The 18,825-nt window shown below is 54.4% G+C and overlaps 1 protein-coding gene across 2 annotated transcripts in view; it reads right to left on the minus strand.

Annotated features, from left to right (window-relative positions):
* The window catches only part of NUDCD3 (NudC domain containing 3), a 59,105-nt gene extending 41,180 nt beyond the window's left edge, over positions 1-17,925 (minus strand). The window contains exons 1-2 of one of the 2 annotated variants that reach the window (XM_035026429.1): positions 17,632-17,925; positions 13,006-13,307 (exon numbers count right to left, since the gene is read on the minus strand). In XM_035026429.1, coding sequence (XP_034882320.1) covers positions 13,006-13,307; positions 17,632-17,823 — 494 coding nt within the window. In that variant the 5' untranslated portion in view covers positions 17,824-17,925. The remainder of the gene's footprint in view (positions 1-13,005; positions 13,308-17,631) is intronic. The other variant, XM_035026428.1, reaches the window with a different exon arrangement.
* Between the last annotated feature and the right edge of the window lie 900 nt (positions 17,926-18,825).

Consider the following 18,825-nt stretch of genomic DNA (forward strand, 5'->3'; position numbering starts at 1 on the left):
GTGGGCAAAAGTACGTGGGGAAAAAAGATGCACACCAAGTGTCAACACACCTCCAACAAGACACCTACGGCATGACAAAGGGGACACAGGAACGCCTCAGCCGGGAAGCACGGCAGCCACTGCCACCACCTCGGCTGGTCACAGGGGAACACCGGCGACACCACACCAAGGGACATCCGCCAGGAAAAATGGAGTCCACGCTCCTGACAAGTGCCAAGGTCCTGAGAGACAAGACGGAGGAACTGTGCCCCGAATGCAGTGATGACCATGGGTTGCCCCCGGGCTGGGATTAGGGACACTATGGGAAGGACAGGTGACATGGGAACAAGGTTCAGAGGAGCTCTTAGCAGACCCTGGCTACAGAAGACACTGGGGACACGGGAATTCTTTGTATGATCTTTGCAACATTTTTCTTTGCAGACCTGAGTTATCTACAAACACAAAGTTTTGTTGTTTTTTTTTTTTAAAGATTTTATTTATTTGACAGAGAGAGAGATAGCGAGAGAGGGAACACAAGCAGGGGGAGTGGGAGAGGGAGAAGCAGGCTTCCCGCAGAGCGGGGAGCCCGATGTGGGATTCGATCCCAGGACCCTGGGATCATGACCTGAGCGGAAGGCAGTTGCTTAACCGACTGAGCCACCCAGGTGCCCCAAACACGAAGTTTTTAAAGAGAGCACAAAGAAACAGAAGCTGAGAGGAACAAGACAGAGTACATGCCGGCCTTGCTCAGCAGATCGAACCCAGGCCTCCACACCTGGCTCCTTGGCTCACGGCCCAGCAGACGCGCAGATGCACACTCATGTGACTCCCAGGGTCCTCACAGCAAGCTTCGAGCACCCAGGCCCTGCTTGAGGCCCCAGCCCTCCATCAGGCAGACGCCCAAACTCTGCTTGTCGTACACCGGGGGCGTCCCAGAGGGTTCCACTTCTAGGCACGAGGCATGTAGTCCAGATTACTCCCACCACCTCGGTCTGGCTCGCAAGCCCGAGGCCCTGTGTGGAGCAGGGCCCTGGCACGCAGTCCTGGGCTCTGTCCCGCTGGGGCTCATGCTGCCAGGGAGCCCGAGCAACTGACCTCTCAGGGAAATGCCACAGCGGCTTCAGGACCCGGCTAGGGAGTCTGAAGAACACGGAGTTGCCCCAAAAGGCGACAGGGACAAGCAAAACAGATGCCAGCGTGAAAGGCAGAACTCTGAAAACTCAAGGGACACAGAATGTTACTAGGTCACAGCCTTCACCTGATGTGCTCAAGTTCAAAGGGTTATTTTTTGACTGGACTTTAAACTTGAATCATTCATGCACTCAGCTGGTACCGAGTGCCAACTATGTGCCAGGCAAGTTCCAGGCGCTGGGATGTAGGGTGAACGAGATAAACGGGGCCAAAAGCATTGCCCTGATACCAAATTCAGACAAAGAGTCCACTAAAAAAGAGAACTACAGGCCAATATCGCTGATGAACACGGATGCAAAATTTCTCAATAAAATACTAGCAAACCAAATGTACCAATACATTAAAAGCATCATTCACCACGATCAAGTGGCACTTATTCCCAGGATGCAAAGGGTGGTTCAATATTTGCAACCCAATCAATGTGATTCATCACGTCAATAAAAGAAAAGATAAAAACCATATGATTATTTCAATGGATGCAGAAAAAGCATGTGACAAAATACAACATCAATTCACAATAAAGACCCTCAACAAAGTAGGTTTAGAGGGAATAAACCTCAACATAAGGCCTTATATGAAAAACCTACAATATCCTACTCAATGGGGAAAAACTGAGAGCTTTCTCCCTCAGGTCAGGAACAAGATAGGGCAGTCCACTCTCACCATTTTTATTCATCGTAGTACTGGAAGTCCTAGCCACAGCAATCAGACAACAAAAAGGAATAAAGGGCATCCAAACTGGTAAGGAAGAAATAAAACTCTATTTGCACATGACATGACACTAGATATAGAAAACCCTAAAGGCTCCACCAAAAAGCTACTAGAACTAACAAATTCAGTAAAGCTGCAGGATATAAAATCACCATACAGAAATCTGTTACATTTCTATGCACTAATAACAAAGCAGCAAAAAGAGAACTTAAGACAACAATCCCATTTACAACTGCACCAAAAATAATAAAATACCTAGGAATAAGCTTAACCAAGGAGGTGAAAGACCTGCGCTCTGGAGACTATAAAACACTCATGAAAGAAACTGACGAGGACACCAAAAAATGGGAAGACATTCCATGCTCATGGGATGAAAGAACAAACATTGTTAAAATGTCTACATATCCAAAACAATCTACAGATTTAATGCAATCCCTATCAAAATACCACAAGCATTTTTCACAGACCTAGAACATACAATCCTAAAAGTTGTACAGGACCAGAAAAGACCTCCAATTAGCCAAAGAAATCTTGAAAAAGAAAAGCAAAGCTGGCGGCATCACAATTCCGGACTTCCAGCTCTATTACCAAGCTGTAGTGATCAAAACAGTATGGTCCTGGGGCGCCTGGGGGGCTCAGTTGTTGAGCGTCTGCCTTCGGCTCAGGTATTGATCCCGGGGTCCTGGGATCGAGCCCCGCATTGGGCTCCCTGCTCTGCGGGTAGCCTGCTTCTCCCTCTCCCACTCCCCCTGCTTGTGTTCCCTCTCTCACTGTGTCTCTGTCTGTCAAATAAATAGATGAAATCTTAAAAAAAAAAAAAACAGCATGGTACTGGCACAAAAATAGACACACAGATCAATAGAACAGAATAGAGAGCCCAGAAATGGACCCACAACTCTATGGTCAACTGATCTTCGACAAAGCAGGAAAGAATATCCAATGGGAAAAAGACAGTCTCTCCAACAAATGGTATTGGGAAAATTGGACAACCCACATGCAGAAGAATGACACTGGACCACTTTCTTACACCACAAACAAAGATAAACTAAAAAAATGGATGAAAGACCTAAATGTGAGACCTAAAACCATAAAAATCCTAGAAAGAGAGCACCGGCAGTAATGTCTGACATCAGCCATAGCAGCATTTTTCTAGATATGTCTCCGGAGGCAAGGAAAATAAAAGCAAAATAAACTATTGGGGCTTCATCAAAATAAAAAGCTTCTGCACAGCGAAGGGAACAGTCAACAAAATAAAAGGCAGCCGATGGAATGCGAGAAGATGTTTGCAAACATACCTGATAAAGGGTTAGTATCCAAAATCTATAAAGGACTTACACAAGTCAACACCCAAAACCCAAGTAATCCTGTTTAAAAATGGGCAGGAGACATGGAACCGACATTTCTCCAAAGAAGACAACCAGACGGCCAACAGACACATGAAAAGATGCTCCACATCACTGATCATCAGGGAAATGCAAATCAAAACCACAATAAGATACCACCTCACACCTGTCAGAATGGCTAAAATGAAAATGACAAGAAATATGGTGAGAATATGGGGAAAAAGGAACCCTCGTGCCCTGTTGGTGGGAATGCAAACTGGTGCAGCCACTGTGGAAAACAGTGTGGCGCTTCCTCAAAAAGTTAAAAACAGAACTACCATATGATCCAGTAATTCCACTACTGGGTTATTTACCCAGAGAATATGAAAATGCTAACCTGAAAAGATACGTGCACCCCTGGGGCACCCAGTCAGTGAAGCGTGTGCCTTCGGCTCAGGTCAAGATCCCAGGGTCCTGGGATCGAGCCCCACGGGGGGCTCCCTGCTCCGCGGGGAGTCTGCTTCTCCCTCTCCCTCTGAGGCTCCCCTGCGTGTGCTCGCTCGCGCTCTCTCAAATAAATAAATAAAATATTTAAAAAAAAAACAACCACCACCATATTACAATAAAGCCCTGGTAAACAGTCACTCTTGCCCAGGGAATTCGTCCCCCAGATATTCACACACATTGTCCAAGACACACGTGCAGCATCATTTGTGACGGCAGCAGCCCGGGAACCACCTCATCACACTCTGAACAGCGACCCTGCAGCACCGCGTGGGACACTGGGAGGCCGTCGGGAGGAACCTGGGCTACAGTGAGAATCACCGGGAAAGCTTCTGAAAATCCTGACACATGGCCCACCCAGGACAACGCAATCAGATCGCGGCGGGCGGGCCCAGGAATCAGCATTTTAAAGCCCCAGTGATTTCAAGGCCAACCCCAGTTCCACGGCTCATCTCCAACATTCTCCAACACAGCCGGGCTGGGTCCTTCACTGCAGCATGTGGACCTGACCAGGGCACCGTGAGGACCCAACAAAGCAGATGGATGCACCAGGAGACCCCCCAGCACCCTCGGAGGTGTAACAGAAAGTCCACACACAACACAGCGTACGGAACGGGGGACAGGAGAGAGACTATACACGCAAAGATGAAAAATAAAAATGGTATAAAACATAACATTTGCAAAAGAAAGCATGCGCAATGGTCCCCTTTAGGGAGAACTCACTTCCACTACACACTCTTGTAACTTTCAAAAATACTCACCCTAAATTTAACTGCCAATTTACTTCACCGCGTAACAATCAGAGAGTGGGAAACTCAACATACCACAGCCTGATGTTCTTTCAGGTGAGCTGCAGGCCAACATCAGGCCTGAACTCACGACCCCGAGATCGAGATTCACATGCTCCACCAACTGAGCCAGCCAGACGCCCCGGGTTTGTTTGTTTTTTTAACAAATAAATTGTGAGAAAATAAAAGAAATAAATGATGTGTGGCTGGAGCCTTATTTGTAGATCTCAACAAATCTTTATTACTATTTAAGTACAATATAGAAAGAAAACTGGAAGCTTAAATACTGGTTTGGTTTTTTTTTTAAGATTTTATTTATTTATTTGACAGAGAGCACAAGCGGGGGAACAGTAGAGGAAGAGGCAAAAGCAGGCTCCCCACCGAGTAGGGAGCCGACGCGGGTCTCGCCCCTAAACACTGGTTTTAAATATTTACAGATGAAATGACGAAGTAGAATTTGCTTTACGATGACGCCTGAGGGGGAAAGGTCAGGTAACGAGGCTGACGCGAGCGCATGGGGGTTCAGAGAGCACTGCTCTCCTTTGTATTTAAATTCTACCTAATGCATTTTTTGAAAGGTGCATATATGTCTTTTTCAATGAAAAAGAAACAAGCTAGCATACAAAGTCACGTTCTCTACTGTCCTAGAAAAACATTTAACTACAAGCAGGCCATTTTACTTCTAAAAAGCATCTGTCAGATGGTTCTGCTAATAGTTGCTTTTTTCTTAACACAGCGAAGCAAACACAGCCAAGTTCAGGCCTCTGAGCACACGGACTCTTGCCTGAGTTCCCCTAACCCTGGCCCTATCTCTTAACTGTATGGTTTTAAGCAAATCTCTTCCCCTGTAAAAAGCAGCACACTGGGTCCTCCATCTGGAAACACACACTTCCAGGGGGACGAGCTCCCCGGGTTTCCTACAGCCCCCCCTCCGACGCACACGCGCACTCCCCGCGGCCCTCCACCCTACAGGCTGGGACGCCAGGTCATCGCTCCCACACGCTTTCAGGATTGAACACAGGCAACAGAAGTCACTGTTGTAAGACGTGAGGCGAACCTCTTCTAAAACCGAAGCCTGTCGGCTACAAATGCATTGCAGAATGAAAAAACGCAGCTTCTAGAAAGAAAATAAGTACTCGTAACGGACAACCGAAATCGGACTTCCTGCCTCGGGACCTAGATCACAGCCTGCGGAGGGCTCGGAGGCCCGAGGTCCGTAGAGAAGGGGCGGTTTCAGAGCGAGTGCTCAGAGGGCCAGGCAGCAGCTGCTACCCCAGGGGCCACGGAACACCGACCCCTAAGCAGGCGAGCGTGCGTCCACAGGGAGGGCGGGCCGACATCCCCACGGTCCCGGCTTCCTGTCCACTGCTCTCCGAGCGCACGATGACAGCCAACGCCCTCGTGTGGGCACAGAGCCTCCCAAGGCACACAACTCTCCACGGCGGACGACACGAATGCAGAGTCAGCAACAGGGAGGCGGGAGGGGCTCGGCATACAAGGTTCGGCAAGAGAGAAGCCAGCGTAATACGGCCGTGTAAACCTCTCTGTGCGCGTGTGCACACACTAACACGCACACAAGCAGCCAGAAGAGCTCCCAGCACGTCAGCAGGGGACGGCGGGGTGCCCTTATTCTGTAGACACCTGTCTGTCTTTTCCGAATAACCTCCCTCGTGCGTAACTAGAAGAGAAACGGCCGGCTTGGTTTTGTTCAAGAGCAGCAGTTCTGTTAACAGCAGCCCGCACCCACGCGAGTGCTCCCCGGGCGCCAGGAATCACGCTCCGCAGGCGTGACGCACGGACTCGGCCAATGCTCGCCCTCTGGGGTGGCGTTTCGGTATGTCCACGTGGCTCTACCAAGGGGCCTCCTACCACAGGCACCTCAAAAGGGCGGGACCAACAAGCAAAGGGCCTGCTGAGACACAAACCCAAGAACCCAGCTCTTAGGCAGCAGACGCCCCGGCAGGGAGCAGCACCTTCTGCTCTCCTGGCAGCCCCCCAGGGCCACCGAGGGCCCAGAACCAAGGGAGCTACGCACACACCAGGGGCCCCGCTCACGCAGGGCAGAGCAGCTCTCGGCCCCAGCGCTGGAACAAGTGGGAACGAGCAGCGCGAGCGGACGGCGAGATGCGACACGGGCTCAGGGGGGGGCACAGTGACCTGCAGGAAAAGGGAGGGACGGAGGCGCTGCCAGGCTCTGCTGAGGGGCGGGCACGGACGGGAGCACGGAGGAGCAGGCAGTGGAACCGGAGGGAGAAGCAGGGCGAGGGTACGACTAGGAAGCCTGAAACCTCCCCTCCACACCATGCCATCCCCTGCCCAGGAAGCACCCGGACCCCTCCAGCAGCTGCACACAAAGGCCCTGCCACCACAACCAGAGAAAGCACCGAGCAGCTGCCTAGCACCCCGTGCTCTCCCAGGCCTCCGGGGGGGGCGGTCAGCACGCCAGTGGTTCCCGGACACCCCATCCTGTGCAGGGGGCGGACGGCCTGGGTGTACCCAGCACACGCACCGCCGCTCAGCATCGGCAGCAGGGAGCACCTGTCCCTCACCCAGGCGCAGCTCCCAGGGCAAAGACAGCATTTCCACGTCACAATTTACTCCCTGCTATTTCTCCTGTCTCTTCTTCTCGTTTAAAGAATTCTGTTTGTGACTTACAAAGGCAAAAGCCAGACGAGGCGCAGCAGCCTCTGGGGATTCAGGCAGGCACGCCGGCACCAGCAAGCGCAATTATCACTGCGTTACCTACAGCGACACCTTCTGGCCTAGAGAAGGGCTGCAGGAACTCCGCCGGCCACGGCGCGGACCAGACCCCAGGCCAGGGAGGAGACCCCCTTGCAGAACAAGAGCCCCGGCATGGAGCGCAAGAGGGGAGCCCCACGGAGCTCTGACAGGGGCCCGACAGGGCCTTTGATGCTGTTGGCTTCTGTCCCCCTCCTCCCACGGGACTAGTGATGCTGAGCAGCAGTTCCGGAAGCTCCCGAGCCCCTCAGGAGTCCTCTGAGCCTGCGGCCCGGGACTCGAGGCAGCACCTAGTAGGAGGGTGTGCTGTGGACGCTCCGTGCAGACAACGTCCTCAAACGCCACCCTTGTGCACAGGGAACTCTGGGTGCCCAAACTCCATCTCCTCTCTAAGGAGTAAAACCGAGCACTGGAAGCAGTGGGGCGGGCCCCACTCCGCATCTTCCCTGGAAAGGTCCTGACAATGACAGCAGGGCAGGACGCAGAATGAAAGTCACAGCGATGGGAAAATCAGACCCAATTCAGTTTCCCTCAAATATCCCCTCAATGACCCCCAAAATACTATACGTGTGGCTTTAATATAAAAATCAGCATGTAACTACGTACAAAAGAAAGTGTACCCTGCACCAACTCGGGCAGAAAACAGCTGTGGTTGGCAAGGTCTGGATGGGGGACGGGGTGACTCCAAAGGGGCAAGCGGGACCCTGGCCTACGGAGCCTCACCTGTCTGCAGACAGGCACGCCACGCTCCGGTAAGTAGGCCTCATCACCGCACTGCACACGACAAACAGCCGACGACAGACACGCACGCGGAGGACGCAGAAACCTGCACCGCGCTGTCTCCCTTCCTGCCCCGGTGTGCAGGCTGAACCTGTTTAGATCCAAGCAGCGTACGTGTGACTCTCCCGGCCGACAGGGCAGGACCACCAGCAGGGGGGCGGCAAACAGGAGTAGCAGAAATCAGCCAGCTCAGGCCCAGACTGCAGGTAAAGGGCTTCTGGACGTGCGGGGTGGGCGGGGGTGGGGGCAGAACAGGCAGTGCTTCCGTGTGCTCACATACAGAGCCCCCACCTATGTCAGTCAGTCAACGGAACCCCAGAGGGCTACAGTTTATAGGACACACCATCCGGGGCACTGACGGGAGGCACGAGGGGCAGCACTGAAGGGAGAACGAAGGGAAGGACGGCTTCCACACTGTCTTTCCAGACCTTCCACAACACTGCCCGCCCGCTGCAACCAGAGGTGGGAGCCACAAGCCCCTGCTGTCTGCACGGGAAGCCAGTGAGTCCCGGAAGGCGAAGAAGGTGCCCGGGCCGGGGAGGGTCGGTCCTGCGGCACCAGGTTTCCCGGCACACGCCCCTGTCGCTCTGGACCCACGCTGGCCCCAAACTCATGCAGCTCGCTCTGATTCTAGCCCAGGACACAACTTGTTGGTTCAAGAACAGAAAAACTGGGTCTCTGTGAGACAACAAGGCAGCCATTCCCAACCCAGGAATCACAACCAAATTCTCTCTTTGGATAAGGTTTGTAGGAATTCCTTTCTTTTTTTACTTTTTAATAATATCATCAAGAAAATAAGAATTTTGTAATAAAAATTATTCCTACTGATATAAATTCTTTAATGTCCTTTTAGGCCTGTTTCCTGTGCCCTAGAGGTAGCGTCGGGGAGCAATAAGAAAGCCATGACTTCAGCAACAGCAAAGATAATTGATGGGAAACGATTTTAAAAATTATCTATATGTGTCAGGGCGCCTGGGTGGCTCAGTTGGTTAAGCGACTGCCTTCGGCTCAGGTCATGATCCTGGAGTCCCGGGATCGAGTCCGGCATCGGGCTCCCTGCTCGGCAGGGAGTCTGCTTCTCCCTCAGACCCTCCCCACTCTCCTGCTCTCTCTCTCTCAAATAAATAAATAAATAAAATCTTTAACAAAAAAAAAAAAATTATCTATACGTGTCAAAGTACAGTTATTAGTTTTGTCAGAAAATAATCTTATTGTTGAAAATTCTTGTCACTCTTGGGGCGCCTGGGTGGCTCAGCTGGTTGAGTGTCTGACTCTTGATCTCAGCTCAGGTCTTGATCTTAAGGTCATGAGTTCAAGCAGTGCACTGGGCTCCATGCTGGGCATAGAGCCTTAAGCCACTCTTCCATTATTTCAATCATTTACTCACTTTCTTTTCCTCTTCCATGAGTCAAGATAAGACCTTGGATGATAAGCCAATCTCCTCTGTAATGTAATGGGGACATATGCCTGTCTCACAAGATCCACTCTTGTGCCAGGAATGGCCAGCAATCCCTGTACCCATGGACGAAAGATGACTCCGAACTTTGCTGTGAAAGAGAGGAGAAGGCAAGGGGTCAACGCTCAGAGACGAAGACCCTTTGCTCTTCTTTGCTCCTCTAAGAATTATTTTTAACATGCAAAAAAAGGGGGGGGCACCTCGGTGACTCACTTAAGTATCTGCCTTCAGCTCAGGTCATGATCTCAGAGTCCTGGAATCAAGTCCCACATCGGGCTCCTTGCTCGGCGGACAGCCTGCTTCCCCCTCTGCCTGCCGCTCCCCCTGCTCGTGCTCACTCCCCCCCCCACATCAAATAAATAAATAAAATCTTAAAAAATAATAAATAAAATGCAAAAAAAATATCAGCAAAATAAAATGTATGTTCACTGCAGGAAAATTAGGAAAGAGAGTACTGGGGGGACGAGGACAATGAGACCCAAATCCACCACTTCCTGACAACCACTACTCATCACCGATTTCCTGCTGGCCTTTTCCTCTGCATGCCTACAACCTCCAATGTTTCCAAATTCATTATCCCTTTGAAAACTGCTCCTGTCACACAACACTCCAGGACAAGAGTGTCTGCGAACATCAGGGTTCACCAGAGACAGAACCAGCAGCACATCCGCGCACGCATTCAGAGCTGCATCAGGAACGGCGCACGTAGCCGCGGTGGCTGGCTGAGCCACTCTACAGCCCACAGGGCAGGCCAGAAAGGGGGTGAAGCTGCCGTCCATGGCGGGGATTTCTTCGGCTTCAGGGAAGCCCTGGCTCTGCCTTCAGTGCCCTTCAACGGACGGTCAAGCCCACTCGGGTCACCTGAGATGATGACCCTTACCGGAAGCCACCTGGTCGTGGACGCTGAGCACCTCCACCACACACCCTCTCAGCAACACCCAGGGATGGGGCCCGGCCAGGCTGCCACAGAAAATGGGCCGTCACCATCCCCACATCAGTCAGCCTCTTTAAAACAGTTTATAAATGTCCATAACCATTCCCCAAATGAAAATGCAGCACTTTCTTCCAAAATTTTGCTGAAACGACTAATGCTGGAATAAATAAAACTAAAGCGATTAACTGTATGCTCAGTCTTCACTCTGATATCTAAATATTTTATGCAAAGACCCCCTAGAACAGGGCAGCTACACAGAGAAAGAACTCAGAAAACTGCACAGGGTCTCTGGGTCTTTGCAGTCACCTGTCCCCGAGTGTGACGCAAGGGGGAGGGCAGACACTCCTGGGAACTAGCCCGCATGACCCCAAAGCTAACAAAGGGGTGGAAGGTGTTCCTGTTTCAAGCAGCAACAACAGAACATTCTGGAGAACCCAACAGGGCCATGTTCTAGAACAAGGAGAACTAGCCGTAGAATCAAAGTTGCTATGGACATACCCCCACAAGTTTAAAAACAAGCTTCTGAAAGATCATACTGATCTGCAAATAACTACCTTTGAGAACAAAACTCAACACTCTTTAAAGGAAGAAAACAAAACCCAGAGATGCAGCTACATAACGTCCACAATGGCAGGCATCCAATAAAAAATTACCAGATATGGGGCGCCTGGGTCGCTCAGTGGGGTTAAGTATCTGACTCTTGATTTCGGTTCAGGTTGTGATCTTGGGGTCCTGAGATCGAGCCCGGAGTCAGGCTCCTCGCTCAACACAGAGTCTGCTTGAGATTCTCTCTCTCCCTCTCCCCCTACTTGCACACGCACGCACTGGCTCGCTCTCAGTTAAATAAAATCTTTAAAAAAAAAAAATTACCACATATGTAAAGAAGGAAAATGTGACCCAAAATCAGGAGAAAGCAGCCAACAAAACAAAACATTACAGAAATGATGGAATTAGCAGATCAAGTCTTTAAACAGCTATTACAAACATATTAAACAACTTCAAGAGAAACAACGAAGGTAGAGATCAAAGCCATAGAAGAGAATCAACAGGAAATGCAGAGCCGAAAAATCCATTATATGAAATAAAATCATACTGAGGAGTTTAACTGAGGATTAGACACTAAAGGAGAAAAGACAATAAAGGCGACGACAGGGCAATAGAAACCGCTCCAAAGGAGGAAGAGAGTCTCAAAAAGGGGTACACACGACAGGGCAGAACAAAGCCCAGAAACCCCAGCGGTGCAAACTCGGAGAACACCACCCCAAAGCAGGTGGTAACCAGATCACTGAGACTAATCATAACTACCTTACAAGCACCCAGAGGACCCATAAAGGGGAACAAAGAACACTTACTTATCAGAAGACAACAGAATTCTTTAAAGTGTTGAAAAAGAAGTGTCAGCCTGGAATTCTACAGACAGCAAACACATTCTCAGAAATGAGGATCAAATAAAGACTTTCAGACAACTGAAAGCGGAAAGGATGCCTCAGCAGCAGACCTGCACTACACTACGGGAAATGCTGGAAAAAGATCTTTGGGCTGAAAGTAACTATCGGATCTCCGCCCTCTGCCCAAGAACCCGTCCACATCCAGGTCCCGGACCCCACTTTGCCCCTTCTTGACCCAAGTTCCATATCCACGCCCTGCTCTTCTGCACCAGCCCATTCGTGCACCCGACACTGCGGTCTCTGAACCCCACGGTTCAGCCTGGCCTTTCGCCTCTGCACTTTTGCCCCCCATCAGCTTCACAAAATGTATCCCCCCCACCAACTCTGCGTTTTACGTCACTGCAGACTGTTGGCTTTGCTTCGCTATCCAGGAACCACAGAGACACAGGAACAGGTCAGAGAGATGCACGGAGAAGGAAGAACCGCAGGGAAGTTAGGACAGAGGAGGGACGACGGCGGGAGCAGTCCTATCCAAGAGGGAAGACGGAGGACTGTGCTAGAACGGAGCAGGCCGGGAGCATCAGGCTGCCTTTCAGAGCCCACCACGGCTCCCACACGGGAGCGAGCAGCCTGTGCACCCACGTGGAGCGGTGAAGGACCGGCAACCAGGGTGTCGCGCCAGCCACGCGGCCTCGGCCTCGGCCCCGGTGACAGCGGCAGCAGCCTGAGGCAGGTGCCGGCCCTCTCACCTCCACTTTACAAAGGAGAACACCGAGCCACAGGTAACACTGCGTGCCAGGTAATCCATTCACTAAGTGGCAGTCTCCAAGGGGACTCTGGGCCCACGGTCACCCATGCCACCGACAGGACCAGGGGCCCGCACCCCAGGAGTGCTCCGAAGAGAAAGGACAGAGCCGAGACCCCGAGCCACTGGGCCACACAGGCGGGCAGGTCTCAGGGAAGGCCGCTGGGCGCCCAGTGCTCTAACTGCGGCTCTGAGCTGGCCGTACGACAGGCAGCTTACTACCCGCCTTCGAGGGAGGAAAAGACAGCAGCCAACTGACCTCCCGTCCCGTGTACCCAAAGCCCCGTAACGCAGTTTACAAACATAAATGCGGACACAGTCGGCGTGGCACCAGGGGAGAACCACTCCTGGACCAAGCTAACCACCAGCTGCCAAGCAAGAAAGGAACCGCAAAGTAGAAATCCTTACTTGGGAAGAGCTGGGGGTTCCTTCGGCAGTTCGGGGGCACCCGCCTGAGCCCCTGGAGGCTCTGCCTCCCCCGAGCTGGGGGCCGCCTCCGGCCCGGCACCCCGTGGGCCCGGTGGTCCCTGAGGCCCGCCCGAGTCTGCGCCGAGGCCGACCTCCACCTCCTGTCCCGGGGCGGGGACTGGCTCTTGCTCAACGGCGGCCGCCACGGCCTCCTCTGCCTCCTTCCTCCTGGCCTTCTCCTCCAGCTCCTTCCTCCTCTTCTCGTCGTCCTGACGGGCCATGTGGTCGAAGGCCGTGAATACCTAAAATCAAACAGCAATCCGACAATGAGTTCGCCTGCCCAGTACTAGACCACACATGCCGTAGGAAGGTAGTAAACTCTGGTTCAGAAGAGGATGACAAAACAGGAGACCACAACACGTTCGCACAACGCCAACACACTTCAACTTCACCCGAAGCTGCTCCGAAGCAATCTTTAACAGGCGTTCCAGCATCAGCAGAACTGAAACCCTGCAGGCCATGACACCTACACGCCCATGAGCCCAACTCCGGGGACCAAAGGATGCGTCACTACGTGGTCTCTCTGTCCTCCTTTTATTCACAGCGCCCAGTAAGACTTGTTTGCCATGGAAAGAACACACCGTCCTGGTACCAAGAGCTGCAAAGGTGCCAACAACTTAGGCTCAAGAAGAGAAGATGAGAATCGAGCTGAAACCACAAAGCATAAACCAGAGAACCAGGCTGCTGCCGTCTCCCCACACTGCACAGATGCAGGCGACGTGTGGCTCTCAGAAACCTGGCAATGGGGGCGCCTGGGGGGCCCCGTCAGTTAAGTGCCTGCCTTCGGCTCAGGTTGTGATCCCGGGGTCCTGGGATCGAGCCCCGCATTGGGCTCCCTGCTCAGCGGGGAGTCTGCTTCTGCCTCTGCCCCTGCTAATGCGCTCTCTCTCTCTGACAAATAAATATGTCATCTTTAAAAAAAGAAAGAGAACTTGGCAATCAATTCCACAAACAACCTACAACGTGCCTACAACGGGCAAGGAACACAAAAAATCCAAACGACAGCTCCCGCCCTCTAAGAACTCGACTGTGGTGTGAGGACCAGCCCTTACCCTTTCCTGGGACACAGTGACATCCATGCAAGCGCTGGGACTCTCCACTCACAAAGGACACCGGAAACACGGCGTTTCGTGTGCACCTTTCACGGGCACAGACCCACTCACGGCAATGCCAAAAGGAGGGGCGTGAGGAGCAGCTGTGGTCCCTCACGATAAGCATACAGATGTTCACTCCAGTCCCGGAAATCTACGAAAGTTCCTTGGGAGGAAGGGGCTCTGCAGCAGACCCTGAAGAAAGGCGCACGTTCCCCAGGAGACTACCGGAGGAAATGCCACAGCTCTGATAGAGGTGGGGCCATCTACGGTAGCTGGAGGCAGGACGGCTGGGAGAGTCTCCTTGGGGGGCTGGGGGGACAACCTTGCTCCCTGCTATGTCCCCAGAGAAGTTGAAAACACATCCATACAGAAACCTGCACACGGGTGTTACAGCAGCGTCATTCATAAATGCCACAACTCGGCAGCAACCAAGGTGTCTGTCGGTGGGTGAACGGTCCATCCAGACAGGGGAATATTTATCACTCTGTGCTAAAATGAAATGAGCTATCACGCCGTGAAAAGACCTGGAGGAAACTGAAATCACGTTACTAAGTCAAAGAAGCCAATCAAGAAAGTCTATACATATTCTGCATGATTCCAATTCTAGGACATTCTGGAAAAGGTAAAACAACGGAGACGGTAAAGATCCATGGTGGCCAGGATGGGGTGGGAGGAAGGAACGAGTAAGTGGAGCACAGGAGATTTTTCCAGCAGTGGAACATACTCTGTGTGGTGGATACCTGTCATTATATGTTTGTCCAAACCGCAGAAAATGCGCATCACCAAGAGAGAACACTAAAGCCAACCAGGGCTTGGGTGTTCCGGGGTGGAAGGCGCACGGGTTCATGGACTGCAGCAAAGGCCCCCTCTGGTGGAGACAGAAGGTGCTCGGGAACTCTGCACCAGCCCCTCCGCTGTGCCCTGAACCTAAAACTGCTCTAAAAAAATGGTGACAGGTGGGTCGGAGCCCTGTTCCAAGAGGCTAGAATGCACACGTCTATCAAATAGTCCCGTTCCCCGCACAGAGCAGGAAGACAAAACAGAAAGTCACTAACTACTGAACTACGCCAAATGCTCTTACGTTCTCTCAAAACCTTCAGGAAGATGCTGTGAGCAAGGCAGCACTGAAGTTTCAAAGATGAGGAAAAACCAAGCTCATCCAAGTGGCACTCCACAGAAAGGCCACACACGCAGAGGAAGACCCATGTGATGCTAAGGCGGAAACCAGGCATCGATCCCAGACCCACTTCTACTCCCTCCGGGAACCTGAGCCCCGGACACGACACCTCCCAGCCCCGTGTTTATAGCACTGACTTCACCCTCAGAGGCACTCACCCTGACGGCCCAGCCCTTCATCCTAACCCTGCCCCTCAGCCCTGGGACCTCCCTGGACGCAGGGCCCGATGCTCCACGGCATCTGCCGACTCTGCCCCCTCCACCCTCCTCTAACCTGTCGCCTGCTTCGCCACTCCCGTGGCTCCACGCTCGACAACCACAGCTGTGTGGGGCTGGCAGAGAGGTCTGTGACCTCCCGTCAACCTTCTCTGCTGACACAGAGGACTCTCCCAGCAGGTTCAGTGAGGCCCACACGGAGCCGTCCTTCCTGATTCCTGGGCAACAGGCCTCAGTAAGCAGGCTTCTCAAACTGGACCCAGGACGAGCACAGGGTATCAAGCAGAGAACAACAGCTCCCCGGGACTCGCCCTCAGCTGCCCGACAAAACACCCGGGGCACGTCTGCTCTCTTAAAGGTCCTCAGGCACCGCAGACTGTTAGAACCAACTCCAGGAAACGCTGGAAAGCGGCCCCTGGGTTTCTGTGGACCCTCCTGCCCTGCCCACTGCCTTCATCCCCAACCGTGCATGCAGCCCCTGCTTCTCCCATCCCTCCGCTGAGATCATCCCCCCAGGTGCTGCCCTCCACGGTCAGCTCTTCTTTCCCTCAAACCACTCTGGTTCCTCATCTCCCGCAACACCCTGCCCCGTGGTTCCAAAAGCCCGCGAGCAGGGACTTCCGTCTGCTCTTCCAACTTGTCTAAAACTACACTTCTCCCCCTCAACTCAGGGCGCAGCTCAGTGGCCGCATTATCACCATTCCAGTCACTGGTTCCAGTTTGAAACCACAGATCATCTCCAACTCAGCCCTTCATTAAACTGGTCCCCAGGTCTGAAACAGAACAGCCACGTCATTCACTGTGACCAGATCATCTGTGCAACAAGGGCAAAGGCCAACCTTTCAGGTTCGTGGGATTAAATAAAGTAACACCTGAGGGGGCGCCCGGGTGGCTCAGTCGTTGAGCGTCTGCCTTCGGCTCAGGTCATGATCCCGGGGTCCTGGGATCGAGCCCCGCATCGGGCTCCCTGCTCAGCCGGAAGCCTGCTTCTCCCTCTCCCACTCCCCCTGCTTGCCTGCTTGTGTTCCCTCTCTCGCTGGGTCTCTCTCCGTCAAATATATAAATAAAATCTTTTAAAAAAATAAAAAATAAAATAAAGTAACACCTGAGGTGGAAACTAGTACATCTGGGTGCTCAGTAAACCTTCCTTCTGCTTCTCCACGTCCTTCCTGCGAGCTACTGATGTTCTCCCACCCTGCTATGGACCAAGTAACGGAGCGGAAGGATCTGGAACCCTGCCGATGAGGTGCTGCGCTCCAGCTCCACGAGGAGTTTGGCGAAATCAGCTAACCCTGCTGAACGGGCACCTCATCTGCGACGCAAGGCCGGACCGTATCGATTTCGGGGCACTTCCCTCCCTAAGGGCCTCTGGGAAGCCGTCCGACAGCCTTCCGGCCACCGAAGCCCCGGAACGGAGCCCATCACCCCGGCGGTCGCTCCGACAGCCCGAGCTCCTGCGTCTCCACCCAAGCGGAGGACCGAGACACCCGGCCAGCCGCCGCTCGCAGCAGCACTTCAGGAGACGCCAGCGGCCGGCGCCCAGCAAACTAGACGTGAAGCACCACGGAGCCACGGGAGGTGCCCCCAGCAGTTCCACCTTCTCAGGGTCCCACCGCCAGGCTCAACCCCAGCTGCCCTCAAGACGTTCCTCTGACTTCCAGACCACCGCCCCTACCCCGCTCCCTGGTCGGCCCTGCACGGCGCTGTCACCGCGTCCCGGGCCAGGCTGGTCGCCGGCGCTCGGCCGACGCGTGCGGCCGCTGACGACGCGCGCGCCGTCGGCACACGCCTGCTCGCCGCGTCGTGCCCGCTCCCCGTCCCCAGCGCGCACGCAGCGCGCCCCGCGGGGACGGGCGGACCCCTGCCCTCCCCGCCCTCCCGCCCCCGCGGGCTCCCGCCCGCACCCGAGCGCCGGCCGCGCCCGCTCCCGCTCCCGCAGGCCAGGAACTCCAGCGGCGTCCCGGCGAGCGCGCGGGAGGCGGGGCCGGGGAGCGTCGGGGGGAAACTGAGGCCGGAGCGGAGGGCTCCCCCCGCCCCGCACCCCGCGCCCGCGGCCGCCCGCCCGCCCGCCGCGCGCTACCTGCAGCACCAGGGCCTGCGCCGCCCCGGGCGGGAAGCCCATGCGGTCGGACGGGTGGCGCAGCAGGCGGTAGAAGTCCGTCTTGCGGTAGAGGAAGCCGAAGAGCACGCGCAGGAAGTCCTGGACGTTGCCCACGTGCTGCAGGATGCCCAGCAGGGCCTGGTCGTACAGCTCGGCCGCCCCGGGCTCCATGGCGTCGCCGGCCGCAGAGACGCTGCTCACCGCGGGCGCCGCCCGGACGCCGGCCCACGGCCACTTCCGGCCCGCTGCGGTAACGGCTCCGCCGCCAGCGCAACTTCCGGCCCGCGCCCGCCCGGCCGCCGCTCGTCGGGCCCGGCCGGGTGGCACCGGGGCGCCCGCACCGCAGCCCCGCCCCCGCCGCCGGCCGGCTTTCCCGCGCAGCCTCGCGGAGAACCGCACGCGAGCCCCTAAGGGGCTCCTAGGCGCGGGAAGGCCCGGCACGGCGGCACCGAGGGCGCCCAGCGGCCATGTTGCAAGCGGGCGGAAGGGGTGTGGCTTGGGCCGCGTCACGTGAGCCCGGTGTTGTCACGTGGTGGGCGGAGCGCCGCCCCTTTCCGGGTGGAGAGCCGGTCTGGGGGGCCGGGTCCCCGCAGCGGGCGGGCGGCGTGTGTCCGGCTAACGGCGCCGGGAGTGAACGCGCGCTGGCGAGCGGGCACGAACACTCAGTGGAACGAGCTCGTTGCAGGGTGGAGGCTGTGCCGTGCCGTGGTCGTGAGACACGCATATGTACGCGTGGGTTGCGTGCTCTCGCGTGTGCATCGTCTGCGTACATAACGCTCGGCACACGCCGTGTCCTCGGTGTCCGCCCAAGCACGATCCTCGGCGGGCCCCAAACACCACGCCCGTGCAGACACGGAGTGAGCACCTGCCAAAGCTGCCCTTCGACGAGACTGAATTAATGAGGGAAGCAGTGATAGGGTAGGACCGGTTCCAAGAGCATTTGGAGGAACTGGGTATTTACCAACACTTGGAGAAACAGGAGGACTGCTCGTTGGGTACGAAGTTGGCCGGTGTCCTACAAAATGATGAAACCCTAGGTCAACTTCTCTAGCGATAGCAATGCTACCATCTCGACTGGACTAATATCGACCAATGAACATCTTCACAGTCTAGGGGCTCTAACTAGTTGTAAATAAAGTCAGAACCAGATGAATTGCCCCAGGGCAGTGGTTC

Source organism: Mirounga leonina, unplaced genomic scaffold (genome assembly GCF_011800145.1).
Source record: "Mirounga leonina isolate KUSES-001 unplaced genomic scaffold, KU_Mleo_1.0 Mir_199, whole genome shotgun sequence".
Lineage (NCBI taxonomy): Eukaryota > Metazoa > Chordata > Mammalia > Carnivora > Phocidae > Mirounga > Mirounga leonina.